The sequence below is a fragment of the Salvelinus fontinalis genome, chromosome 22 (genome assembly GCF_029448725.1).
Source record: "Salvelinus fontinalis isolate EN_2023a chromosome 22, ASM2944872v1, whole genome shotgun sequence".
In the NCBI taxonomy this organism is placed as follows: Eukaryota; Metazoa; Chordata; class Actinopteri; order Salmoniformes; family Salmonidae; genus Salvelinus; species Salvelinus fontinalis.
This window is the reverse complement of record NC_074686.1, coordinates 35,314,884-35,342,456: the sequence shown is the minus strand read 5'-3', so window position 1 is coordinate 35,342,456 and position 27,573 is coordinate 35,314,884. Positions and strand designations below refer to the sequence as shown.

Here is a 27,573-nt window from a genome sequence, read left to right as displayed (position 1 = left end):
ATACAAACCTTGAATAAACCGTTTACTTCAGGCTATTTACAGAATCCGTTTTCTTTCCTTTGGGATTTCCGAGTGATGATGACTGCAGAATATAAGAATTAAGTCAATTAAAAGAAACTGACAGACAATTACGACTGTCTGTGTCTGTCATGTTTGTAACTGAAAAACTAAACAAAAATGATGGGCATTGACTTACCACTAATAATGTTCAACAATAACAGGATGGCAGCATGTAATTTATACTCAAATATTTGACTTGTATTCTTCAAACTATTGAATAAGAAATGACTTAAATATTCACACAGAAATGTAAGGACACAACACAACCACTGCTGGAGGTCATTTTGCAGGGCTCTGGCAGTGCACCTCCTTGCACAAAGGCGGAGGTAGCGGTCCTGCTGCTGGGTTGTTGCCCTCCTACGTCCTCCTCCATGTCTCCTGATGTACTGGCCTGTCTCCTGGTAGCACCTCCATGCTCTGGACACTACGCTGACAGACACAGCAAACCTTTTTGCCACAGCTCGCATTGATGTGCCATCCTGGATGAACTGCACTACCTGAGCCACTTGTGTGGGTTGTAGACTCCGTCTCATGCTACCACTAGAGTGAGAGCACCGCCAGCATTCAAAAGTGACCAAAACATCAGCCAGGAAGCATAGGAACGGAGAAGTGGTCTGTGGTCACCACCTGCAGAATCACTCTTTTTTTGGGGGTGTCTTGCTAATTGCCTATAATTTCCACCTTTTGTCTATTCCATTTGCACAACAGCATGTGAAATTTATTGTCAATCAGTGTTGCTTCCTAAGTGGACAGTTTGATTTCACAGAAGTGTGATTGACTTGGAGTTACATTGTGTTGTTTAAGTGTTCCCTTTATTTTTTTGAGCAGTGTACTTTTTACTCCATACATTTTCCCTGACACCCAAAAGTACTTATTACATTTTGAATGCTTAGCAGGACAGGAAAAATGGTCTAATTCACACACCAATCAATAGAACATCCCTGGTCATCCCTACTGCCTCTTATCTATAAGACGTCATTGTAAATAAGAATGTGTTCTTAACTAACTTGCCTAGTTAAATAAAGGTTCAATTTTTAAAAATCTGGTGGACTCACTAAACATAAATGCTTCATTTGTAAATTATGTCTTGAGTGTTGGAATGTGCCCCTAGCTATCCTTAAATAAATTTAAAAACAAGAAAATGGTGCCATCTTAATATAATATTCTTAATATAAGGAGTTTTACATGATTTGTACTTGTACTTTTACTTTGATACCTACGTATATTTGAGCAATTACATTTACTTAAGTAATTTACTCAAGTCGTTTTTTACAGGGTTACTTTCACTTGAGTCATTTTCTATTAAGGTATCTTTACTTTCACTCAAGTATGACACCTGGGTACTTTTTCCACCACTGTGTACAACTCAAGGTTTTCAGGTAGTTGCCATTAAAAACATTGCAAATACCTGGAAGAATTATAACTACCTGTACTTTCAATGCATCTCACAAAAACACCCACTTATATGGATGTGTTGGCATCGGACCATAACTCAATGCGACCAATACACCGAAGTGCGCATGTATACGTTACTATGGTTATCACCCCTACTATGGCAAGCAGAAGATACCAAACAGTACAAACTCGAAACGCATACTTCCCCGTTGTGACACACCGGAAGTAGGTTTGGTGTCAGTTTATCCACAGTTTCTATCTTTGGCTTCGCCTTCATTTCCTACTCAGAATAACAACAACAAAGACAGATTTATAACAAATAATTCTTCAAATCGTCTCAAATAAAGGAATAGACTCTGAATCGGAGAGATAGAGCACAGCCAGCTATGCTGACAGATGCAGGTTAGCGCGCTATTTCCATACTATGACGATATTGTCTGACAGCTCAGCTTTTGAGCTAACGCTAGCCAGTTTAACGGCTAGCCAGCGGAACATTTGCATATCCACATTGCTGTTAGTTTTGGGCAGCTAAGTAATGGTCGATGGGGCAGCACGTAAGCTTCATGTTGGAAATCTAGTATTACTTAATTAATAATACACGAGAGGTCATGTGTTATGACATGTTTTATCTAGGCTGTGACATGGTCACATTCAGTGATATGATATGTGGTTAATTTACAGATTATACAGTGAATGCTTCAGGTGCTCGGCGTGCCAAGAAGAGGACAGCAATGGAGTCATCATCTGGGGATGGTCAGTCGTCCCTTCGCTCCTCCGGTAGACAGGTCAACGTCAGAATGAAGCGCTGTAATAATCCTCCACCTGGACAGGTATATGTGCACCCTAATATTAGACAAAACAGACTTCATACAGTTGCTTTGGGACAAACCAGAGCTGGCAGATCAAGTATTTTACCTGAGCTAGGCACAATACTAGATCTGTCGGCTCTGGCTAGTTTGGGACTGTGTGGTGTAGTGAGACCACCTTTTTTCAGTCATTCTCACCCACTTTACCCATTGCCATCTAGTCAGCCCATTAAGAGCCTCCTGCCTTTTACCAATCTCTCTGCTTTCAGTAATGAACATATTTTCCTTGATATTGAAGTCTGTCTGTCATTGGATTCCAGACTAAAAGAAAAGCCACTGACACAGAGGAAGAAGAGGACCAATCTGAGAAGAAGTACAGAAAGTGTGAAAAGGCTGGATGCTCGGCCACATACCCAGTGTGCTTTGCTAGTGCCTCTGAAAGGTATCATCAAATATTTTTTATAATTTAACCAAGATAGACAACAGCCTGTCATTACAAATGGGAACAAATGAGTCATAGTGGGCAGAATAAGCAAGGAGGTGGTTAGAGCCAAGCACGAGCTAGCGAGATCCTATTGGTGCTTTCTAGTTACATTTGCATATTTCCGTTAGGGAACACCTACTCTGAAGTGCTCGTGTGCAATAACTCAATTTGCCTTTGCACTCCTTCTAAACAATGACGTTTTTACAAGCTTTGGAAAAGCGTAAAGTCTACAAAACTTTGTCCACTCTGTTTGTAACAGATTGTAGTTTTGGGAACAGAAAACTGTATTGAGATCAAATGTTTCATCAATGAGTAAATTATCAGAATGTCGGCCAAAATCCATCCACTGCTAGCCATTGGGCTTTCTCTCACTACCATATTTGGTATTGAGTGGATACGCCAACCGGATACTTCACATTTATACATCTGGTGAAATATCTATCTCATTGTTCTATTTGTGGTATCATCTCCTGTTTTTACTTCACTGGTGGTTTCCAGAGAGAGTCATTGGCAGCTGTGTCTGAAATCTGTCTTGCCTACTACTTACTAAAACTACATACTGTGTACTACGTACTATTTAGAATGTACTGTTTAGTACAAATGAATGCAGTAAGCAACTAATATCAACATACTACTCGTCATCTGATGCACAATTGCGTTGATTCCCGCCGCTTGTTTATTTTGGTACAGCGCGTCACCTTCTCTGATTATTAGCTGTTGTCAAACACACATGCGTCTGGAAAGACGATTTTTTTCCCCCTCAGTAGTGTGCAGTGAATTGTACTAGATGAAAAGCCGAAATGAGTAGGATATCCTGGCATTTAAAGCATACTAAGTTTTTGAAATTTCATATAAGTCATATATGTTCTATTTTCGTATGCCTACTATTTAGAACGCAAGTATGGGAGTTCTGCCACTGTCTTACATCAAATAGTGTGACGATTCTGCCTGCACCGATCAGTTGAGGGACAAGCGTCCCGTATGAGTGATGTCACCTGTTGGAACATAATGGAGAGAAAATATGACGTCACATTCAGTGTGTTGAGTACTTGCTGACAGGTTTCTTACTGCTCTCCCTCTTTCTTTCAGGTGCGCCAAAAACGGCTACACTTCTCGGTGGTACCATTTGTCCTGCGGGGAGCACTTTTGCAATGAGTGTTTTGATCACTACTATAGAAGGTTAACAGTCTAATTTAAAAAATAACATTGTCATTTTGTCAAACACGTCATCATAGACACCTGTTCTCTGTTGATCTGAATGTAATGGCTATATCTTTCCTTGGTTTATCAGTCACAAAGATGGCTATGAGACATATGCATCCTGGAAGAGGGTTTGGACTGGCAATGGGAAGAGTGAGCCAAGTCTGAAAGCTTTCATGGCAGATCAACAGCTTCCATACTGGGTGAGAGCAACACAGCTTCCTTTCAACCTGAAATGTCTAGCTAACTGGCATAGTATTCAGGTCAATGCAACCACTTTCCATCAAGTGAGTAATTCCAACACATTCACTCCAATGTGATTGGTTTCCAGGTCCAATGTACTAAGCCAGACTGTGGGAAATGGCGTCAGCTAACCAAGGAGATCCAGCTCACTGCCTCACTAGCAGCCACGTATCGCTGTGGCATGAAGTTCAACAATGTCAAGGTAAACAGGAAGTAGCAGGAGGAAGAGACAACAACATAATCAACAATAACTTGATTGACATTTCATGATAGTGCCATAATATCACGTGTTTACATCTACAGACCGAAGGGCCAGACCAGTGCTCCCTGCCAGAAGATTTGGTGAGTGACTGTCTTTAAAAATGACCTTCTGAGTTCCTTCATTTTCAGTCAACAATTTAAAGTATCACTGCAGCCTTGTCCTTATTCAGAACCTTGTTGTGTTCCACAGAGAGTGGCGGAGGTGATCGACAGCTGGTGGCATTCCATGCTGATCCTGCCCCCTTTATTTAAGGACAGCCCGGCCAACCCTTTCCTCACAGCGTACTATCCCGACTGTGTGGGCATGAGCCCCTCAGGATCCACCAGCAACCACTCTCATGCTGAGTTGAGGGCAGAGCACTGCAGAGCCGTCCCACCACAGAGTAAGTCCATCCGGGGTGAGAAGAGAATCCACATCTCAACCCTGGTGCTCTACTTCACAGAGAAGGGAGTACGACCCAGAGCTAAGGAACCAGTAAATTGCCAAGTAGTTAATATCCATAATAAAATGGGTGGTTCGAGCCCGGAATGCTGATTGGCTGACAGCCATGGTATATCTGACCGTATAGCACCGGTATGATAAAACATGTATTTGTACTGACCTAATTACGTTGTTAACCAGTTTATAATAGTAACAAGGCACCTCAGGAGTTTGTGGTATATGGCCAATATACCACGGCTAATGGGTGTGTCCAGGCACTCCACGGTGCGTTGTGTCTAAGAACAGCCTTTAGCCGTTGTATATTGGCCATATACCACACCCCCTCGTGCCTTATTGCTGAAGTAGGATACTTTTGTTTCTATTATCTTAGCTAGTCTGTTGAACCACCAGTCACACATGGTCAGTAAATACATGTTCAACAACTCATACTTTGTGTTCAGTTCCAGGGCTGTGTCCATACTTCCAGCCCTTTTACCAGCCCAACGAGTGTGGGAAGGCCTTGTGTGTGCGACCCGACATGATGGAGCTGGATGAACTCTATGAGTTTCCAGAGTTTTCCCGTGACCCCACCATGTACCTGGCCCTGCGCAACCTCATCCTAGCCTCCTGGCACAGAGGCTGTAAGGTAGCCAGACAGATAAGTCCTACACTGTTTAAATTAGACACTTTTTGGGAGCGTCATAGTAGTAATAATAATAATTAATAGATTTTTGTTGTTGTTGTTACAAACAAGAATCTCAAAGTTACTTTGAAAACAAAAATAAATGTAGAGGTCTGTCAGTTCACGGTTGGTGGTCTTTCACAGCTTCAGAGGCAGTTGGGAAAGACAGTCAGTAGCTTGAGCGGAGGGAGCGTCGATGATAGACAGGCAGGGAGAAACGTCAGTCAGATACTGGTAGACAGGCGTAGAGCTCTTCATCAGACACGCCGTCTCCTCTTCCTCCATAGGTAGGCTGGATCATCCACTAGCGTCCACCTGGTTTGTGTGGACTACTTTCTTTTTCCACATGTTATTTCACATACCCAGCCATCTAGTCACGTACCTATATTTGATGAGAGACTAATAGAATAGTGAGGAAAAACAATGTAGTTACATGACCTAGGAGAAATTACATGCATTTTCTATCAATTAAACACAACAGGGCCTGGTGATAATGATTAAATACGTCCCTTCCTCTCATGTCTAGGAGGTGCTGACACCCCAGAACTGTGCTCCCCACATCATTGTGCGAGGGCTGGTGCGTGTGCGTTGTGTACAGGAAATGGACAGGGTGCTTCTCTTCATGACCAGGAAGGGTCTGATCAACACTGGGGTTCTATCAGTCAAACAGCCCCTGCTTCCTGAGCGCTACCACAACGTGAGTGTGTCTCATCTTCTACCGTCAACTTTGTCCAGGTATGTTCTGCAGCTCATACAGAATTTTTGTTGGTCTTTGCAGAAGAACGTGATTGTGATTGGAGCCGGGGCATCGGGGCTGGCTGCTGCGCGGCAACTGCAAAACTTTGGCATGCAGGTAATATTTGAAGATTAAAATGTAGAACTACGGCCTCCCGGGTGGCGCAGTGGTCTAGGGCACTGCATCGCAGTGCTAACTGCGCCACCAGAGTCTCTGGGTTCGCGCCCAGGCTCTGTCGCAGCCGGCCGCGACCGGGAGGTCCGTGGGGCGACGCACAATTGGCATAGCGTCGTCCGGGGTAGGGAGGGTTTGGCCGGTAGGGATATCCTTGTCTCATCGCGCTCCAGCGACTCCTGTGGCGGGCCGGGCGCAGTGCGCGCCAACCAAGGGGGCCAGGTACACGGTGTTTCCTCCGACACATTGGTGCGGCTGGCTTCCGGGTTGGAGGCGCGCTGTGTTAAGAAGCAGTACGGCTGGTTGGGTTGTGCTTCGGAGGACGCATGGCTTTCGACCTTCGTCTCTCCCGAGCCCGTACGGGAGTTGTAGCGATGAGACAAGGTAGTAATTACTAGCGATTGGATACCACGAAAATTGGGGCGAAAAGGGGGTAAAAAAAAAAAAAAAACAAAAAAAAAAAAAACAAATGTAGAACTACTTCAAGTGTTCATTTTTGTTTTCGATGTTTTGACCATACCCAGTTAGCACATAATGTTCTGAGAACCTTATGTTTCTTAGAGCTTGGTGAGAGCGTGGTTGTCCTATGGTAATTCCCAGGACTTCCTACAATGTTCTGGGAATGGTGCAGGATACCCAGCTAGCACGTAACATTCTGAGAACCATATGTTCCTTAGGTGGGAATTTCAGTACTTCAACATAACGTTTCCCCATGATTCTATTTAAAATACATTTCTCAAATTGTTCAGAGAACGTTAAGAAACAATGTTCTGCTGTGGGAACTTCAGAACTTCAGCATAACGTTTTCTACAGGTTTCCTCATGGTTCTATTTAAAGTCATTTTCTCAGAACATTATGAAAACTTTCCATAAAAACCACAGATAACATTAGTAACGTTCAAAGAACGTTCTGAGAATGTTATTTAAAAATATATACATTCTTCAACAAAACTCTATCTTGTTACGTGTGTTCAGATGTGTTGGCCGAGTCCACTAATTGGCCACACCTGATCTTAATGAGTGCTTGTTTCCTTAGAAATGGGGTCTGTTTGAATAGATAAAAATTAACAGCTTTGTATGAGTAAAAAAACATGGTATGCTAGCTCAATCCTGGTGGCACAGAGGACTAATTCCATGGATAGAGAACAGAAGATCATATGTTTGAATCTCACCGATGCCGTGCCACAATAAAAAAAAAGAAATGTTTGCATGATTAATGCCTAAGAAAATTCATTTCCATGTGTCCTATCTGTGCTTGGAGTTCAAAAAGTGAACCCAAACTAAGCTAGCAGTGTTGTTAAAAGTCTTATTGAACATGTTCTCAGAACGTTATTTAATTACCTTCAAATAACCTATCATTTTTGTTCTCAGAACCTCCCTGCAACCTAAAAATGTATGTTCCCAGAACAGGTGATATTTTCACTTCCATTCTCAGAACATAAAAAAAAACAAAAAACAGTTTTACCTGTCAGGAAATGTATGAGTTTATTCCCAGAACCTATGGAAATCAAAAACATATGTTTCCACAACTTCCAAGGAAACAAATGTGCTAGCTGGGTGTCCTGATTTTAGGTTAATTCAGACATGGAACCTACTCCTATAACAACCCATAAGATGTTCTTGGTCCGAAATGCAGTATACATAATATTGTTCACAACATATTGAATGAATAACTGCTGATGAGTTCTGTGGCTGTGCCTTCTTCATGAACTTTAACCTCCAAGTGTTTGATCCAATCACAGGTGGTGATGCTCGAGGCGAGCGAGCGGATTGGAGGGCGGGTGTGGGACGATACATCGCTGGGCGGCGTCACTGTGGGTCGGGGGGCTCAGATTGTGAACGGCTGTGTGAACAACCCAATTGCACTGATGAGTGAGCAGGTGAGAGGTTCTTTGTAACAAGACTGACACAAACTACTGGCACTCAGTCATTCACTCACAAACCCGTACCTTGAAAACAGGATTTTTCAATGTCAACATTTCTAATCATTCACCCAAAGTTCAACCAAGGAACGTTGTATTTTTTATGCTGCTGCCACATTTCATTTAGTATTGTGTAACTGCTAATAGATGCCTCAGAAGTCTTTCGGGTCCTACAAGTATTCACATACTCAGTTGCTTCTCTTGTATGTAGCTCAGCATTAATATGCACAAGCTGGGGGAGAGGTGTGACCTGTTCCAGGAGGGAGGGAGTGCCACAGACCCGGCCATCGATAAGCGCATGGACTTCCACTTTAACGCCATCCTGGATGTGGTGTCAGAATGGAGGAAAGACAAGTCTCAGAACCAGGACACTCCTCTGGGAGGTACAACACATTCGTGGTCACTCCTAGGGTTGCGAGTTCTGGTAACTTTCCCCAAAATTCCAAGGATTTACAGAAATAGCGGTAAAGCCTGGTGTATACACTACACGACTTTCAAAATCCTAACGTCGCTTAACCTCTCACATTAAACAACCTCCTTTCCTGTAGTGGTGTGGCACAGACAGGGGTCACACAGTAAACGCTGTGGCACAGACAGGGGTCACACAGTAAACGCTGTGGCACAGACAGGGGTCACACAGTAAACGCTGTGGCATAGACAGGGGTCACACAGTAAACGCTGTGGCACAGACAGGGGTCACACAGTAAACGCTGTGGCATAGACAGGGGTCACAGTCAACGCTGTGGCACAGACAGGGGTCACACAGTAAACGCTGTGGCACAGACAGGGGTCACACACTAAACGCTGTGGCACAGACAGGGGTCACACACTAAACGCTGTGGCACAGACAGGGGTCACACAGTAAACGCTGTGGCACAGACAGGGGTCACACAGTAAACGCTGTGGCATAGACAGGGGTCACAGTCAACGCTGTGGCACAGACAGGGGTCACACAGTAAACGCTGTGGCACAGACAGGGGTCACACACTAAACGCTGTGGCACAGACAGGGGTCACACACTAAACGCTGTGGCACAGACAGGGGTCACACACTAAACGCTGTGGCATAGACAGGGGTCACACACTAAACGCTGTGGCACAGACAGGGGTCACACACTAAACGCTGTGGCACAGACAGGGGTCACACACTAAACGCTGTGGCACAGACAGGGGTCACACACTAAACGCTGTGGCGCAGACACTAAACGCTGTGGCACAGACAGGGGTCACACACTAAACGCTGTGGCACAGACAGGAGTCACACACTACAAGATTATTCACTTGGTCTTGAGGATTCTTCATACCACGCTTTCTCACCAAAACGATGATGTGATTTAGAGTTAACGTAGCTCCAACAAGCAGCCTCAAATCTTTTCAGTCAGACATTCATGCTTGTCATACTGAGTTGAAATAACTAGCCAACATTTTGAATTGAATAACATTGCTTGTGAACTTCAGAGCTGAAAAAATGTGCTACTTTTCCTTTGGTTAATGACAAGTACAAATGCATACTAGTAGTAGTCATGGCTCCTGCTCCAGAGTCTACATGTCTTGGGTGATGCCAAACAACGTCATCATCTCACTGGCTTCTTTTTTGGCGAGCTCTCATTGGCTGTTGCTCATCACTGTTCTCAAAACGTGTCGTTGCACATCTCACACTACAAGAGCATTGCCGATTAAAAATCAAACATGTTTGAAAATATGGGGACGTCTGGGACTGCTCAAAGACGAGATCGGTAGCCCTGAGATTGCGTCTCTGACCCGCTCACATTAAACGAGTGTCGGTGACGGCCGCGCGTCCCGACTAGGCAACGACACGGGGATTCTGTCTCCGATCTCAACTTGTCTGGGACAGCTAAATATGGGGCAAAATCGTGTAGTATAAACCCGGCTTTTAGAGTAATCACAGAATTTATACTGATTTACTCCTGATTCCAGAAATATTCCAACCAGGATTGCTGGAAGATTTGGGAATTTTGGGACAGTTGTCCTAATTTTGCAACCCTAGTCACTCCTCTCAATGATTTGCTTATACAGTATATGAAGTCATATGTCTATATGAAGTACAAAGTAGTGATAGACATTTGGTCAGTTTCTAGTTTCTATCATTTTACAATTTTCCCTTCCAGAGAAAATCCAGGAGATCTACAAAACATTCCTTCAGGAGTCTGGGGTCCAGTTCAGCCAGTTGGAGGAGAAAGTGCTTCAGTTCCATCTCAGCAACCTGGAATATGCCTGTGGAAGCACACTGGACCAGGTCTGAGGATCAGATCATTCCTACCCTGTCTCTTGTGACAGTCGATGACGTGACCGTAGGAGAGTTATGACAACATAGTCAGGGGTTAAAAGTTCTCCGTTACAGCAACGGATTTCCATCATATGGATTCTGGAGAAGTCGTTTTTCTCCGATCAGTGAAGATGCTCAATTCAATCTGGTTTGGAGATCAAATAGAACATACATGCTTATCTGTATTAGGCTATGAAATATATTCCCAAATAAATGTATTACACTGTGTGTATTGAACTGACATGCATGATTGTTGATGACACTCCGTTATTCAGATGAAGGGAATTAAACAGTCTGTAATGCACACCACAGCAGCGCTCAGCTGCCACAGCGCTGTCTAGTCTACTGTAGCTGCTGGTAAAGTCATTCAAATACTATGCTACAGTTTTTTTTGCCATTTTAATGTTATTAAAACCAAATCAGACAACCCCATAGGAGAATATTTGGTTTATTTACCAAGTCGGCTTGTTGTGTTTTATAAATATTCCTCTCGAGGCTCATTGAAGTTACGAGAGCCAATGCAGTCGTGGGAAAAGACTTTTGAAAGCAGTTTTTGCCTTTGCTAAAAGAAGAGTGGGATCCCAGTTTTCCATTGCTATCCCGTTTAGTTCTATACTCTTTCAATTGCGCGTGGCGTCGTTTTACAAATGCAGTTTTTACAATCAGAGTTACAAGAATGGTTTAGGTGGAACTATGCAACAGAGCTCTTAACATGGGCAATGTTGTCTTCAAAGGTCAGTGACACACTTTGTCATAGAAAAAAAGGGAAGTGAATACTAATTAATAATGATGTATTTATAATAAATGACTAATAACAATCAGGATGTGGTGTTCTATGGGGTAAATGCAGATGGACCAACCCCCATGCTTCAGCCTATGTACATTTTATAGTCGCTATGCTATCAGTTGGGCTACGGGTGCTAATGCTTATTCCCGATAGCATACCTGATCATATAGACCATGCATAGGCTATATTGGAATGATCCAATATGTTCAAATCATTTTAACATCATTTTTACCAATATTTATTGGGCCCATTTTTGGAGGTGGAAATTATATTTTAAATGGTGTCATTTTATTTTCATGCTTTTCTGAGTAGAATGTATTATATATATATATTTTTTTTAGTCACCATAACTGAGCTTCTCAGTCCTTGTGAAAAGAATGATCCCGTTGAGGACCCCGGACCCCCTAAGCAAGGGCACATGTACAAAATGATTCTCTTTCCCTAAAAGCGTGATGGTCATGACTTTCTTACATGAACGTGGAGGTTAACTTGTCCCCAGACAATCCATCTCAGATCGTCTTTAAGTTTCAGTCATGGGATTTTTTGTTGTTGCTTTAACCCCTGAACATAGTCCGTGTGTGTGTGTGTGTGTGTGTGTGTGTGTGTGTGTGTGTGTGTGTGTGTGTGTGTGTGTGTGTGTGTGTTCGCAGGTGTCGGCTCGATCCTGGGACCACAATGAGTTCTTTGCTCAGTTCTCAGGAGACCATACACTGCTGACAGAGGGCTATTCGTCTGTGCTTAACAAACTGGCTGAGGGCCTCGACATCCGCATCAAGAGCCCGGTGAGCCATCAAATACTATGTCCCAGTTAACTCTCCTTCCTCGCAAAGTGTGCACTTGTTCACTTCCCTTCACTGATTTGAAAGGAAATGACTGGTATGAGAAATATGCTGTAGACTCCTACTAGCCAATGCCTTAAGCAATTCAATGCTTTTTAGATGTGTGAACAAGTGCGCACTTAGGGTGCGTCCTAATAATATCTCCTTATGTTCCTTTCGTTGCCCATTCTCCTCTCATCTTGGTTGTAGTATATAGTTAGATAAAAGTGAGAGGTTTCTCAATTTTCTTTGTACCCAAACATTTCGAGCAATGCCTCACCATCACAGTACACTTGTTTCATTGTAGGTTCAAGCTATCGATTACTCGGGGGATATAGTCAAAGTTACCTCATCCAACGGGACTCAGTGGACAGCACAGAAAGTAAGGACTCATTTGTTTATTTACAGAGTAATGATGCATGTTATAGTATAGTTGTCTTCCCTGTCACCCTACTCTTACCTGTTATAGTACAGCTGTCTTCCCTGTCACCCTACTCTTACCTATTATAGTACAGTTGTCTTCCCTGACACCCTACTCTTACCTGTTATAGTACAGCTGACGTCCCTGACACCCTACTCTTACCTGTTATAGTACAGTTGTCTTCCCTGACAACCTACTCTTACCTGTTATAGTACAGCTGTCGTCCCTGACACCCTACTCTTACCTGTTATAGTACAGTTGTCTTCTCTGACACTCAACTCTTAACTGTAGCTTTGGGAACATTTATTTTGTCTTTTTTTTAGGTTCTGGTGACAGTCCCATTGACTTTACTCCAGAAGAATATCATTAAATTCAACCCTCCTCTTCCTGAGAGAAAGCTGAAAGCCATCCACAGTCTTGGAGCAGGTCTCATTGAAAAGGTAAGGGTTTAGAGCTGCGACACAGTCTGGGTGATGTAACTGAAACTGGTTCACTCTGTCACCAGCAACGGTCTTAATCTGGAGGCGAAAGAAACACACACCTGTTTAGGCGAGGTGCCGGCTAATGGAGTAGAACACCTGTTTAGGAGAGATGCTGGCTAGCGGAGTAGAACACCTGTTTAGGAGAGGTGCTGGCTAACTGAGTAGAACACCAGTTTAGGAGAGGTGCTGGCTAGCGGAGTAGAACACCTGTTTAGGTGAGGTGCTGGCTAGCGGAGTAGAACACCTGTTTAGGAGAGGTGCCGGCTAGCGGAGTAGAACACCTGTTTAGGAGAGGTGCTGAGTAGAACACCTGTTTAGGAGAGGTGCCAGCTAACGGAGTAGAACACCTGTTTAGGAGAGATCCTGGCTAGCTGAGTAGAACACCTGTTTAGGCGAGGTGCTGGCTAACAGAGTAGAACACCTGTTTAGGAGAGGTGCTGGCTAACAGAGTAGAACACCTGTTTAGGCGAGGTGCTGGCTAGCTGAGTAGAACACCTGTTTAGGAGAGGTGCTGGCTAGCGGAGTAGAACACCTGTTTAGGTGAGGTGCTGGCTAGCGGAGTAGAACACCTGTTTAGGAGAGGTGCTGGCTAACAGAGTAGAACACCTGTTTAGGAGAGGTGCTGGCTAGCGGAGTAGAACACCTGTTTAGGAGAGGTGCTGGCTAGCTGAGTAGAACACCTGTTTAGGAGAGGTGCTGGCTAACAGAGTAGAACACCTGTTTAGGAGAGGTGCTGGCTAACAGAGTAGAACACCTGTTTAGGAGAGGTGCTGGCTAGCAGAGTAGAACACCTGTTTAGGAGAGCTGCTGGCTAACAGAGTAGAACACCTGTTTAGGAGAGGTGCTGGCAAGCGGAGTAGAACACCTGTTTAGGTGAGGTGCTGAGTAGAACACCTGTTTAGGAGAGGTGCCGGCTAACGGAGTAGAACACCTGTTTAGGAGAGGTGCTGGCTAGCAGAGTAGAACACCTGTTTAGGAGAGGTGCCGGCTAACAGAGTAGAACACCTGTTTAGGAGAGGTGCTGGCTAGCAGAGTAGAACACCTGTTTAGGAGAGGTGCTGGCTAGCAGAGTAGAACACCTGTTTAGGAGAGGTGCTGGCTAGCTGAGTAGAACACCTGTTTAGGAGAGGTGCTGGCTAGCGGAGTAGAACACCTGTTTAGGAGAGGTGCTGGCTAACAGAGTAGAACACCTGTTTAGGAGAGGTGCTGGCTAGCAGAGTAGAACACCTGTTTAGGAGAGGTGCTGGCTAACAGAGTAGAACACCTGTTTAGGAGAGGTGCTGGCTAGCAGAGTAGAACACCTGTTTAGGAGAGGTGCTGGCTAGCAGAGTAGAACACCTGTTTAGGAGAGGTGCTGGCTAGCAGAGTAGAACACCTGTTTAGGAGAGGTGCTGGCTAGCTGAGTAGAACACCTGTTTAGTAGAGGTGCTGGCTAGCGGAGTAGAACACCTGTTTAGGAGAGGTGCTGGCTAGCGGAGTAGAACACCTGTTTAGGTGAGGTGCTGGCTAGCTGAGTAGAACACCTGTTTAGGAGAGGTGCTGGCTAGCGGAGTAGAACACCTGTTTAGGAGAGGTGCTGAGTAGAACACCTGTTTAGGTGAGGTGCTGGCTAACGGAGTAGAACACCTGGTTAGGAGAGGTGCCGGCTAGCTGAGTAGAACACCTGTTTAGGAGATGTGCTGGCTAGCTGAGTAGAACACCTGTTTAGGAGAGGTGCTGGCTAGCTGAGTAGAACACCTGTTTAGGAGAGGTGCCGGCTAGCTGAGTAGAACACCTGTTTAGGAGAGTTGCTGGCTAGCTGAGTAGAACACCTGTTTAGGAGAGGTGCCGGCTAACAGAGTAGAACACCTGTTTAGGAGAGGTGCTGGCTAACAGAGTAGAACACCTGTTTAGGAGAGGTGCTGGCTAGCTGAGTAGAACACCTGTTTAGGCGAGGTGCTGGCTAACAGAGTAGAACATCTGTTTAGGAGAGGTGCTGGCTAGCAGAGTAGAACACCTGTTTAGGAGAGGTGCTGGCTAGCAGAGTAGAATACCTGTTTAGGAGAGGTGCTGGCTAGCTGAGTATAACACCTGTTTAGGAGAGGTGCTGGCTAACGGAGTAGAACACCTGTTTAGGCGAGGTGCTGGCTAGCTGAGTAGAACACCTGTTTGGGAGAGGTGCTGGCTAGCAGAGTAGAACACCTGTTTAGGTGAGGTGCTGGCTAGCGGAGTAGAACACCTGTTTAGGAGAGGTGCTGGCTAACAGAGTAGAACACCTGTTTAGGAGAGGTGCTGGCTAACAGAGTAGAACACCTGTTTAGGAGAGGTGCTGGCTAGCGGAGTAGAACACCTGTTTAGGAGAGGTGCTGGCTAGCTGAGTAGAACACCTGTTTAGGAGAGGTGCTGAGTAGAACACCTGTTTAGGAGAGGTGCCGGCTAACGGAGTAGAACACCTGTTTAGGCGAGCTGCTGGCTAGCGGAGTAGAACACCTGTTTAGGTGAGGTGCTGGCTAGCGGAGTAGAACACCTGTTTAGGAGAGGTGCCGGCTAGCGGAGTAGAACACCTGTTTAGGAGAGGTGCTGAGTAGAACACCTGTTTAGGAGAGGTGCCAGCTAACGGAGTAGAACACCTGTTTAGGAGAGTTGCTGGCTAGCTGAGTAGAACACCTGTTTAGGAGAGGTGCCGGCTAACAGAGTAGAACACCTGTTTAGGAGAGGTGCTGGCTAACAGAGTAGAACACCTGTTTAGGAGAGATGCTGGCTAGCTGAGTAGAACACCTGTTTAGGCGAGGTGCTGGCTAACAGAGTAGAACACCTGTTTAGGAGAGGTGCTGGCTAGCAGAGTAGAATACCTGTTTAGGAGAGGTGCTGGCTAGCTGAGTATAACACCTGTTTAGGAGAGGTGCTGGCTAACAGAGTAGAACACCTGTTTAGGCGAGGTGCTGGCTAGCTGAGTAGAACACCTGTTTAGGAGAGGTGCTGGCTAGCGGAGTAGAACACCTGTTTAGGTGAGGTGCTGGCTAGCGGAGTAGAACACCTGTTTAGGAGAGGTGCTGGCTAACAGAGTAGAACACCTGTTTAGGAGAGGTGCTGGCTAGCGGAGTAGAACACCTGTTTAGGAGAGGTGCTGGCTAGCTGAGTAGAACACCTGTTTAGGAGAGGTGCTGGCTAACAGAGTAGAACACCTGTTTAGGAGAGGTGCTGGCTAACAGAGTAGAACACCTGTTTAGGAGAGGTGCTGGCTAGCAGAGTAGAACACCTGTTTAGGAGAGCTGCTGGCTAACAGAGTAGAACACCTGTTTAGGAGAGGTGCTGGCAAGCGGAGTAGAACACCTGTTTAGGTGAGGTGCTGAGTAGAACACCTGTTTAGGAGAGGTGCCGGCTAACGGAGTAGAACACCTGTTTAGGAGAGCTGCTGGCTAACAGAGTAGAACACCTGTTTAGGAGAGGTGCTGGCTAACAGAGTAGAACACCTGTTTAGGTGAGGTGCTGGCTAGCGGAGTAGAACACCTGTTTAGGAGAGGTGCTGGCTAACAGAGTAGAACACCTGTTTAGGAGAGGTGCTGGCTAACAGAGTAGAACACCTGTTTAGGAGAGGTGCTGGCTAACAGAGTAGAACACCTGTTTAGGAGAGGTGCTGGCTAGCAGAGTAGAACACCTGTTTAGGAGAGGTGCCGGCTAACAGAGTAGAACACCTGTTTAGGAGAGGTGCTGGCTAGCAGAGTAGAACACCTGTTTAGGAGAGGTGCCGGCTAACAGAGTAGAACACCTGTTTAGGAGAGGTGCTGGCTAGCAGAGTAGAACACCTGTTTAGGAGAGGTGCCGGCTAGCTGAGTAGAACACCTGTTTAGGAGAGGTGCTGGCTAGCAGAGTAGAACACCTGTTTAGGAGAGGTGCTGGCTAGCTGAGTAGAACACCTGTTTAGGAGAGGTGCTGGCTAGCGGAGTAGAACACCTGTTTAGGAGAGGTGCTGGCTAACAGAGTAGAACACCTGTTTAGGCGAGGTGCTGGCTAACGGAGTAGAACACCTGTTTAGGCGAGGTGCTGGCTAGCGGAGTAGAACACCTGTTTAGGTGAGGTGCTGGCTAGCGGAGTAGAACACCTGTTTAGGAGAGGTGCTGAGTAGAACACCTGTTTAGGAGAGGTGCCAGCTAACGGAGTAGAACACCTGTTTAGGAGAGTTGCTGGCTAGCTGAGTAGAACACCTGTTTAGGAGAGGTGCCGGCTAACAGAGTAGAACACCTGTTTAGGAGAGGTGCTGGCTAACAGAGTAGAACACCTGTTTAGGAGAGGTGCTGGCTAGCTGAGTAGAACACCTGTTTAGGCGAGGTGCTGGCTAACAGAGTAGAACACCTGTTTAGGAGAGGTGCTGGCTAGCAGAGTAGAACACCTGTTTAGGAGAGGTGCTGGCTAGCAGAGTAGAATACCTGTTTAGGAGAGGTGCTGGCTAGCTGAGTATAACACCTGTTTAGGAGAGGTGCTGGCTAACAGAGTAGAACACCTGTTTAGGCGAGGTGCTGGCTAGCTGAGTAGAACACCTGTTTAGGAGAGGTGCTGGCTAGCGGAGTAGAACACCTGTTTAGGTGAGGTGCTGGCTAGCGGAGTAGAACACCTGTTTAGGAGAGGTGCTGGCTAGCTGAGTAGAACACCTGTTTAGGAGAGGTGCTGAGTAGAACACCTGTTTAGGAGAGGTGCCGGCTAACGGAGTAGAACACCTGTTTAGGCGAGCTGCTGGCTAGCGGAGTAGAACACCTGTTTAGGTGAGGTGCTGGCTAGCGGAGTAGAACACCTGTTTAGTAGAGGTGCCGGCTAGCGGAGTAGAACACCTGTTTAGGAGAGGTGCTGAGTAGAACACCTGTTTAGGAGAGGTGCCAGCTAACGGAGTAGAACACCTGTTTAGGAGAGTTGCTGGCTAGCTGAGTAGAACACCTGTTTAGGAGAGGTGCCGGCTAACAGAGTAGAACACCTGTTTAGGAGAGGTGATGGCTAACAGAGTAGAACACCTGTTTAGGAGAGATCCTGGCTAGCTGAGTAGAACACCTGTTTAGGCGAGGTGCTGGCTAACAGAGTAGAACACCTGTTTAGGAGAGGTGCTGGCTAACAGAGTAGAACACCTGTTTAGGCGAGGTGCTGGCTAGCTGAGTAGAACACCTGTTTAGGAGAGGTGCTGGCTAGCGGAGTAGAACACCTGTTTAGGTGAGGTGCTGGCTAGCGGAGTAGAACACCTGTTTAGGAGAGGTGCTGGCTAACAGAGTCGAACACCTGTTTAGGAGAGGTGCTGGCTAGCGGAGTAGAACACCTGTTTAGGAGAGGTGCTGGCTAGCTGAGTAGAACACCTGTTTAGGAGAGCTGCTGGCTAACAGAGTAGAACACCTGTTTAGGAGAGGTGCTGGCAAGCGGAGTAGAACACCTGTTTAGGTGAGGTGCTGAGTAGAACACCTGTTTAGGAGAGGTGCCGGCTAACGGAGTAGAACACCTGTTTAGGAGAGCTGCTGGCTAACAGAGTAGAACACCTGTTTAGGAGAGGTGCTGGCTAACAGAGTAGAACACCTGTTTAGGTGAGGTGCTGGCTAGCGGAGTAGAACACCTGTTTAGGAGAGGTGCTGGCTAACAGAGTAGAACACCTGTTTAGGAGAGGTGCTGGCTAACAGAGTAGAACACCTGTTTAGGAGAGGTGCTGGCTAACAGAGTAGAACACCTGTTTAGGAGAGGTGCTGGCTAGCAGAGGAGAACACCTGTTTAGGAGAGGTGCCGGCTAACAGAGTAGAACACCTGTTTAGGAGAGGTGCTGGCTAGCAGAGTAGAACACCTGTTTAGGAGAGGTGCCGGCTAACAGAGTAGAACACCTGTTTAGGATAGGTGCTGGCTAGCAGAGTAGAACACCTGTTTAGGAGAGGTGCTGGCTAGCAGAGTAGAACACCTGTTTAGGAGAGGTGCTGGCTAGCTGAGTAGAACACCTGTTTAGGAGAGGTGCTGGCTAGCGGAGTAGAACACCTGTTTAGGAGAGGTGCTGGCTAACAGAGTAGAACACCTGTTTAGGAGAGGTGCTGGCTAGCAGAGTAGAACACCTGTTTAGGAGAGGTGCTGGCTAACAGAGTAGAACACCTGTTTAGGAGAGGTGCTGGCTAGCAGAGTAGAACACCTGTTTAGGAGAGGTGCTGGCTAGCAGAGTAGAACACCTGTTTAGGAGAGGTGCTGGCTAGCGGAGTAGAACACCTGTTTAGGAGAGGTGCTGGCTAACAGAGTAGAACACCTGTTTAGGAGAGGTGCTGGCTAGCAGAGTAGAACACCTGTTTAGGAGAGGTGCTGGCTAACAGAGTAGAACACCTGTTTAGGAGAGGTGCTGGCTAGCAGAGTAGAACACCTGTTTAGGAGAGGTGCTGGCTAGCAGAGTAGAACACCTGTTTAGGAGAGGTGCTGGCTAGCAGAGTAGAACACCTGTTTAGGAGAGGTGCTGGCTAGCTGAGTAGAACACCTGTTTAGTAGAGGTGCTGGCTAGCGGAGTAGAACACCTGTTTAGGAGAGGTGCTGGCTAGCGGAGTAGAACACCTGTTTAGGTGAGGTGCTGGCTAGCTGAGTAGAACACCTGTTTAGGAGAGGTGCTGGCTAGCGGAGTAGAACACCTGTTTAGGAGAGGTGCTGAGTAGAACACCTGTTTAGGTGAGGTGCTGGCTAACGGAGTAGAACACCTGGTTAGGAGAGGTGCCGGCTAGCTGAGTAGAACACCTGTTTAGGAGAGGTGTGGCTAGCTGAGTAGAACACCTGTTTAGGAGAGGTGCTGGCTAGCTGAGTAGAACACCTGTTTAGGAGAGGTGCCGGCTAGCTGAGTAGAACACCTGTTTAGGAGAGTTGCTGGCTAGCTGAGTAGAACACCTGTTTAGGAGAGGTGCCGGCTAGCTGAGTAGAACACCTGTTTAGGAGAGTTGCTGGCTAGCTGAGTAGAACACCTGTTTAGGAGAGGTGCTGGCTAACAGAGTAGAACACCTGTTTAGGAGATGTGCTGGCTAGCTGAGTAGAACACCTGTTTAGGCGAGGTGCTGGCTAACAGAGTAGAACATCTGTTTAGGAGAGGTGCTGGCTAGCAGAGTAGAACACCTGTTTAGGAGAGGTGCTGGCTAGCAGAGTAGAATACCTGTTTAGGAGAGGTGCTGGCTAGCTGAGTATAACACCTGTTTAGGAGAGGTGCTGGCTAACGGAGTAGAACACCTGTTTAGGCGAGGTGCTGGCTAGCTGAGTAGAACACCTGTTTGGGAGAGGTGCTGGCTAGCAGAGTAGAACACCTGTTTAGGTGAGGTGCTGGCTAGCGGAGTAGAACACCTGTTTAGGAGAGGTGCTGGCTAACAGAGTAGAACACCTGTTTAGGAGAGGTGCTGGCTAACAGAGTAGAACACCTGTTTAGGTGAGGTGCTGGCTAGCGGAGTAGAACACCTGTTTAGGAGAGGTGCCGGCTAGCGGAGTAGAACACCTGTTTAGGAGAGGTGCTGAGTAGAACACCTGTTTAGGAGAGGTGCCAGCTAACGGAGTAGAACACCTGTTTAGGAGAGTTGCTGGCTAGCTGAGTAGAACACCTGTTTAGGAGAGGTGCCGGCTAACAGAGTAGAACACCTGTTTAGGAGAGGTGCTGGCTAACAGAGTAGAACACCTGTTTAGGAGAGATGCTGGCTAGCTGAGTAGAACACCTGTTTAGGCGAGGTGCTGGCTAACAGAGTAGAACACCTGTTTAGGAGAGGTGCTGGCTAGCAGAGTAGAATACCTGTTTAGGAGAGGTGCTGGCTAGCTGAGTATAACACCTGTTTAGGAGAGGTGCTGGCTAACAGAGTAGAACACCTGTTTAGGCGAGGTGCTGGCTAGCTGAGTAGAACACCTGTTTAGGAGAGGTGCTGGCTAGCGGAGTAGAACACCTGTTTAGGTGAGGTGCTGGCTAGCGGAGTAGAACACCTGTTTAGGAGAGGTGCTGGCTAACAGAGTAGAACACCTGTTTAGGAGAGGTGCTGGCTAACAGAGTAGAACACCTGTTTAGGAGAGGTGCTGGCTAGCAGAGTAGAACACCTGTTTAGGAGAGCTGCTGGCTAACAGAGTAGAACACCTGTTTAGGAGAGGTGCTGGCAAGCGGAGTAGAACACCTGTTTAGGTGAGGTGCTGAGTAGAACACCTGTTTAGGAGAGGTGCCGGCTAACGGAGTAGAACACCTGTTTAGGAGAGCTGCTGGCTAACAGAGTAGAACACCTGTTTAGGAGAGGTGCTGGCTAACAGAGTAGAACACCTGTTTAGGTGAGGTGCTGGCTAGCGGAGTAGAACACCTGTTTAGGAGAGGTGCTGGCTAACAGAGTAGAACACCTGTTTAGGAGAGGTGCTGGCTAACAGAGTAGAACACCTGTTTAGGAGAGGTGCTGGCTAACAGAGTAGAACACCTGTTTAGGAGAGGTGCTGGCTAGCAGAGTAGAACACCTGTTTAGGAGAGGTGCCGGCTAACAGAGTAGAACACCTGTTTAGGAGAGGTGCTGGCTAGCAGAGTAGAACACCTGTTTAGGAGAGGTGCTGGCTAACAGAGTAGAACACCTGTTTAGGAGAGGTGCTGGCTAACAGAGTAGAACACCTGTTTAGGAGAGGTGCTGGCTAGCAGAGTAGAACACCTGTTTAGGAGAGGTGCCGGCTAGCTGAGTAGAACACCTGTTTAGGAGAGGTGCTGGCTAGCAGAGTAGAACACCTGTTTAGGAGAGGTGCTGGCTAGCTGAGTAGAACACCTGTTTAGGAGAGGTGCTGGCTAGCGGAGTAGAACACCTGTTTAGGAGAGGTGCTGGCTAACAGAGTAGAACACCTGTTTAGGAGAGGGGCTGGCTAGCGGAGTAGAACACCTGTTTAGGTGAGGTGCTGGCTAGCTGAGTAGAACACCTGTTTAGGAGAGGTGCTGGCTAGCGGAGTAGAACACCTGTTTAGGAGAGGTGCTGAGTAGAACACCTGTTTAGGCGAGGTGCTGGCTAACGGAGTAGAACACCTGGTTAGGAGAGGTGCTGGCTAGCTGAGTAGAACACCTGTTTAGGAGAGGTGCTGGCTAGCTGAGTAGAACACCTGTTTAGGAGAGGTGCCGGCTAGCTGAGTAGAACACCTGTTTAGGAGAGGTGCTGGCTAGCTGAGTAGAACACCTGTTTAGGAGAGGTGATGGCTAGCAGAGTAGAACACCTGTTTAGGAGAGGTGATGGCTAGCAGAGTAGAACACCTGTTTAGGAGAGGTGATGGCTAGCTGAGTAGAACACCTGTTTAGGAGAGGTGATGGCTAGCAGAGTAGAACACCTGTTTAGAAGAGGTGCTGGCTAACAGAGTAGAACACCTGTTTAGGAGAGGTGCTGGCTAACAGAGTAGAACACCTGTTTAGGAGAGGTGCTGGCTAACAGAGTAGAACACCTGTTTAGGAGAGGTGCCGGCTAACAGAGTAGAACACCTGTTTAGGAGAGGTGCTGGCTAGCAGAGTAGAACACCTGTTTAGGAGAGGTGCTGGCTAACAGAGTAGAACACCTGTTTAGGAGAGGTGCTGGCTAACAGAGTAGAACACCTGTTTAGGAGAGGTGCTGGCTAGCAGAGTAGAACACCTGTTTAGGAGAGGTGCCGGCTAGCTGAGTAGAACACCTGTTTAGGAGAGGTGCTGGCTAGCAGAGTAGAACACCTGTTTAGGAGAGGTGCTGGCTAGCTGAGTAGAACACCTGTTTAGGAGAGGTGCTGGCTAGCGGAGTAGAACACCTGTTTAGGAGAGGTGCTGGCTAACAGAGTAGAACACCTGTTTAGGAGAGGTGCTGGCTAGCGGAGTAGAACACCTGTTTAGGTGAGGTGCTGGCTAGCTGAGTAGAACACCTGTTTAGGAGAGGTGCTGGCTAGCGGAGTAGAACACCTGTTTAGGAGAGGTGCTGAGTAGAACACCTGTTTAGGCGAGGTGCTGGCTAACGGAGTAGAACACCTGGTTAGGAGAGGTGCTGGCTAGCTGAGTAGAACACCTGTTTAGGAGAGGTGCTGGCTAGCTGAGTAGAACACCTGTTTAGGAGAGGTGCCGGCTAGCTGAGTAGAACACCTGTTTAGGAGAGGTGCTGGCTAGCTGAGTAGAACACCTGTTTAGGAGAGGTGATGGCTAGCAGAGTAGAACACCTGTTTAGGAGAGGTGATGGCTAGCAGAGTAGAACACCTGTTTAGGAGAGGTGATGGCTAGCTGAGTAGAACACCTGTTTAGGAGAGGTGATGGCTAGCAGAGTAGAACACCTGTTTAGAAGAGGTGCTGGCTAACAGAGTAGAACACCTGTTTAGGAGAGGTGCTGGCTAACAGAGTAGAACACCTGTTTAGGAGAGGTGCTGGCTAACAGAGTAGAACACCTGTTTAGGAGAGGTGCTGGCTAACAGAGTAGAACACCTGTTTAGGAGAGGTGCTGGCTAGCTGAGTAGAACACCTGTTTCGAAAGTGAGAGCCGCACACACTAGGAGCTCAGATGTAATCATTTAATAACCCATTAACCAACGTTTCTTCATCAGAAACTGTCTTAACACACATTCCTACTCTCAGGTTGCTCTGCAGTTCCCATTTCGCTTCTGGGACGGAAAGATCCAAGGAGCAGATTACTTTGGTCACATTCCACCCAGTCCTGACAAGAGAGGGATGTTTGGTGTGTTCTATGACATGGATCCACAGGTGAGATACCAGCAATCATCTTTGTACTCTAGCTATCCGTACTAACTACTATGTAATCATCTGTTATTTCAAAGGAGAGAAATGCTGTTATGTAGACATTGGAGACAGCTGAGGTTTTTGCAGCATGTTCGTTGAAGTGAACCTGTTGAATTGTGGACAGGAATGTATGCTGAATACGGAAAAAAGGGGGAAAAAAAGGTTTCCTAAAAGGGAAAAAGATGTGTTCCTATCTTGGCCCATTCCGCAGGGAAAGGGGAGTGTCCTGATGTCCGTCATCACTGGTGAAGCTCTGCCCTCTATCAGGGACATGGAGGACAAAGATGTCGCTGATCAGTGCATGAAGGTGCTGCGGGAACTCTTCAAGGAGCAGGTATTAGAACAACTGTCGACTTTGAACAGAAAACCACACATCAGGACTACTACAAATGACATTTTAAGGTATAGAAAATAAATGTAAAATAAATAATGTTATACCTGTATCTTCACGTATTTTTCCATTGTAGGAGGTCCCAGAGCCGGTGAATTACTTTGTGACTCGGTGGAGCAGAGACGTGTGGTCTCAGATGTCATACAGCTTCGTGAAGACAGGAGGCAGTGGGGAGGCCTATGACATCATTGCTGAAGATGTGCAAGGAAAAGTGTTCTTTGCTGGGGAGGTAAGACCTGACCCCTTTTATCATCGTATGTACACCAGTGGAGGCTGCTGAGGGGAGGACGGCTCATAATAATGTCTGGAACGGAGCAAATAGAATGGCATCAAACACCTGGAAACCATGGAAACCATGTGTGTTTTGATGTATTTGATACCATTCCACTGATTCCACTCCAGCCATTACCACGAGCCTGTCCTCCCCAATTAAGGTGCCACCAACCTCCTGTGTCTTATACCAATGTATTACTACAGGCCTTCACTTGAAAGAGAACTTATTTTTTTCACCTTTATTTAACAAGGTAGGCCAGTTGAGAACAAGTTCTTTACAACTGCGACCTGGCCAAGATAAAGCACAGCAGATTGACACATACAACAACACATAGTTACACATTGAATAAAACAAACATACAGTCAATAATACAGTAGGGGGAAAAAGTCTATATACTGTGAGTGCAAATGAGGTAAGATAAGCGAGGTAGGGGAATAAATAGGCCATGGTGGCGAAGTAATTACAATATAGCAATTAAACACTGGAATGGTAGATGTGCAGAAGATGACTGCAAGTAGAGATACTGGGGTGGAAAGGAGCAAGATAAATAAATAAATACAGTATGGGGATGAGGTAGGTAGTTGGATGGACTGTTTACAGATGGGCTATGTACAGGTGCAGTGATCTGTGAGCTGCTCTGACAGCTGGTGCTTAAAGCTAGTGAGGGAGATATGAGTCTCCAGCTTCAGTGATTTTTGCAGTTCGTTCCAGTCATTGGCAGCAGAGAACTGGAAGGAAAGGCCTGGAAGGAAAAGCTTTTCAGAGTAGGACTGCTGATTTAGGACCAGTTTTACCTTTTAGATCACAATGAATCAGATGACATGGACAGATGATACCTGATCCTAGAACAGTACTCCTACTCTGAGACGCTTGATAGGTACGGCCCCTGATTTAACATTTGTTTTTCTCCTGTCTTTCTATCTTCAGGCGACCAACAGGCACTTTCCTCAGACGGTAACAGGAGCCTATTTGAGTGGCGTCCGAGAAGCGAGTAAAATAGCTGCTTTGTGAGTCCTTCCCTTCGAGCGGTCACACGATACCAGCATAAAGACATTTAAGTTGTACAGAGCGAAGCATTCGTTCCCCAAGTTGCTCCTCTTTAAGTGGTGTCTTCTTCTTGTGTGTACTATACCTCGTGTGAGCAGAGATGGCTAATGCTGTTTGAAATGTTATGGTTAAGTTTTTCTGTTATTATGAGTGAAATATGAGGCATCTTGTGTGTTTCGTTGGAGATCACTGTAATTCAGGATCGGCAGCACACGTATGCTCCTGAACAATTCATTTTGATGTACAAATGGATAAACGGTATTTACATTCTATATGGTTCTTCGCCATTTGTTTGTCAATATCACACATCATTAATGGCTTTAAAATATAATAAAAATATATGTTTTATAGTCAGATATACCAGCTAGGTGCAGTGAAATGTGTTGTTTTACAGGATCAACCATAGTAGTACGTCGCTGGAGCAAATTAGGATTAAGTGCCTTGCACATCGACAGATTTTTCACCTTGTCGACTTGGGTATTCGAACCAGCAGCCTTTCGGTTACTGGCCCAACGCTCTAACCGCTAGGCTACCTGCTGCCCTTTTAAAGTTCCAATGTGTGTGTGTGGGGATAATGAGCGCTTAACTGTCCAAGGACTAATATGATTTTAGTTGAGACGTTATGTAAATGAGTACTTCTGCATTAGTTTTTTGTTGTTGTAATGATTAATTAATTCATTATAATTCACGTTTTCATAAACTGGGCCAAATAATAAACACCAAATAAGGATGGGCCATTTGGCTATAATCAGAGTGACTGGTTAGTTAGTGTAGCCTTCAATTGGGTATTAGTTGTACCTGCATTGTTTTTAGCAAGAAAAGTTGAAAACATTTGACAGTTCTCTCTCTTTCCAGGTTATTGAGGCTTTAGTTGGCTACCATACTTATCATGTTCCTCTGTCTATATTCTGACACCATGTTCGAACATGGCATTTATTAAACATGTGTAGCTTAATAAATGAACCAAACTAAATACATTATGACTGACTCACTTAATTGAGACTTAATGGACTGCACTGATTTGTCACTAGCTGCGTAGTGCACTGCACGCTACAGGGGTGTATTAATTAGTCGGAGTCCGTTGCAAAACGTTTCTTCTTTTGCTAAAATGTTTTGCAACGGTAACCATTTACTCTACGAAGCAAACAGGAACGAAATGGGGAGGGACCTACCTAAATCTGTCCAATAGAAATTTGTTTTCATTGCAATTGGAGTAAACGGTTGGAGTAAACGGTTTCGAATTGGAGTAAACGGCTTCTGTTTGCGAAACCGTTAATTGCTTACTCTAAGAACCAAACGGCGAAAACGGAATCAAACGGGGAGGGATCTACCTGAATTCATCAACTGGAAACTCTAGTGTATTCATTATGGAAACCGTTTAGCGTTTAAGAACCAAACTGGGTAAAATTCCGGTATGTCCCTCCCTGTTAAGTTCAGTTTGCTTCCGTTTAAGAAATGTTTTTTAACTTAATAGGCGGAATGAATACACCCATTTAGTTTAGAATTGTTTACATTATTTATTTTTTGGGGGGAGGGTTCAAGTACTCATCCTTTTTATACTTTTTAATTATTATCATTAACAACAAATCAATACAAAAAGTACATTGGTGAACACAAGTATACATAAAGAACAACTGGGCTAGGGAGTACAATATCACATTACACAAGGACCTTTTATGGGGCATACACACATTTTATAATTCTAACAGCTTTTCTGTTGGTAGAGTATTTAAAATATAGTTACATTTATTTTTGTAAGGTAAAAAAAAATGTTTTTTTTGTAAATGTACATTTGTGAATATGAAATTTGACCAAAAGAATAATTCAATAAATTACTTAAAATTGTTTCAACTTAAAAAAGAATTCAAGCAGTACATCTCTCCACAATAGTGTAAAATCTTCATAAATGTGTTGTTATACATCTACTGATGTCTTACCACAGATTTCTTACATGAATACAATGCCAAAAAAGATGCAACACTGTTTCTCGGTGGTCATTA

General features: G+C 45.7%; 1 protein-coding gene across 1 annotated transcript; it reads left to right on the top strand.

Annotated features, from left to right (window-relative positions):
- The first annotated feature begins 1,658 nt into the window (after positions 1 to 1,658).
- Positions 1,659 to 26,546, top strand: LOC129820239 (lysine-specific histone demethylase 2). Its single transcript, XM_055877270.1, has 21 exons — positions 1,659 to 1,857; positions 2,137 to 2,285; positions 2,582 to 2,703; positions 3,835 to 3,924; positions 4,037 to 4,148; positions 4,277 to 4,390; positions 4,492 to 4,530; positions 4,640 to 4,832; positions 5,332 to 5,516; positions 6,079 to 6,249; positions 6,331 to 6,405; positions 8,204 to 8,341; positions 8,595 to 8,766; positions 10,512 to 10,639; positions 12,107 to 12,238; positions 12,582 to 12,656; positions 13,019 to 13,135; positions 23,700 to 23,825; positions 24,073 to 24,195; positions 24,329 to 24,481; positions 25,454 to 26,546. Exons 1-21 carry the CDS (start codon positions 1,842 to 1,844, stop codon positions 25,535 to 25,537), a joined length of 2,514 nt encoding a protein of 837 aa, XP_055733245.1. The 5' UTR covers positions 1,659 to 1,841; the 3' UTR covers positions 25,538 to 26,546.
- The last annotated feature ends 1,027 nt before the right edge of the window (positions 26,547 to 27,573 follow it).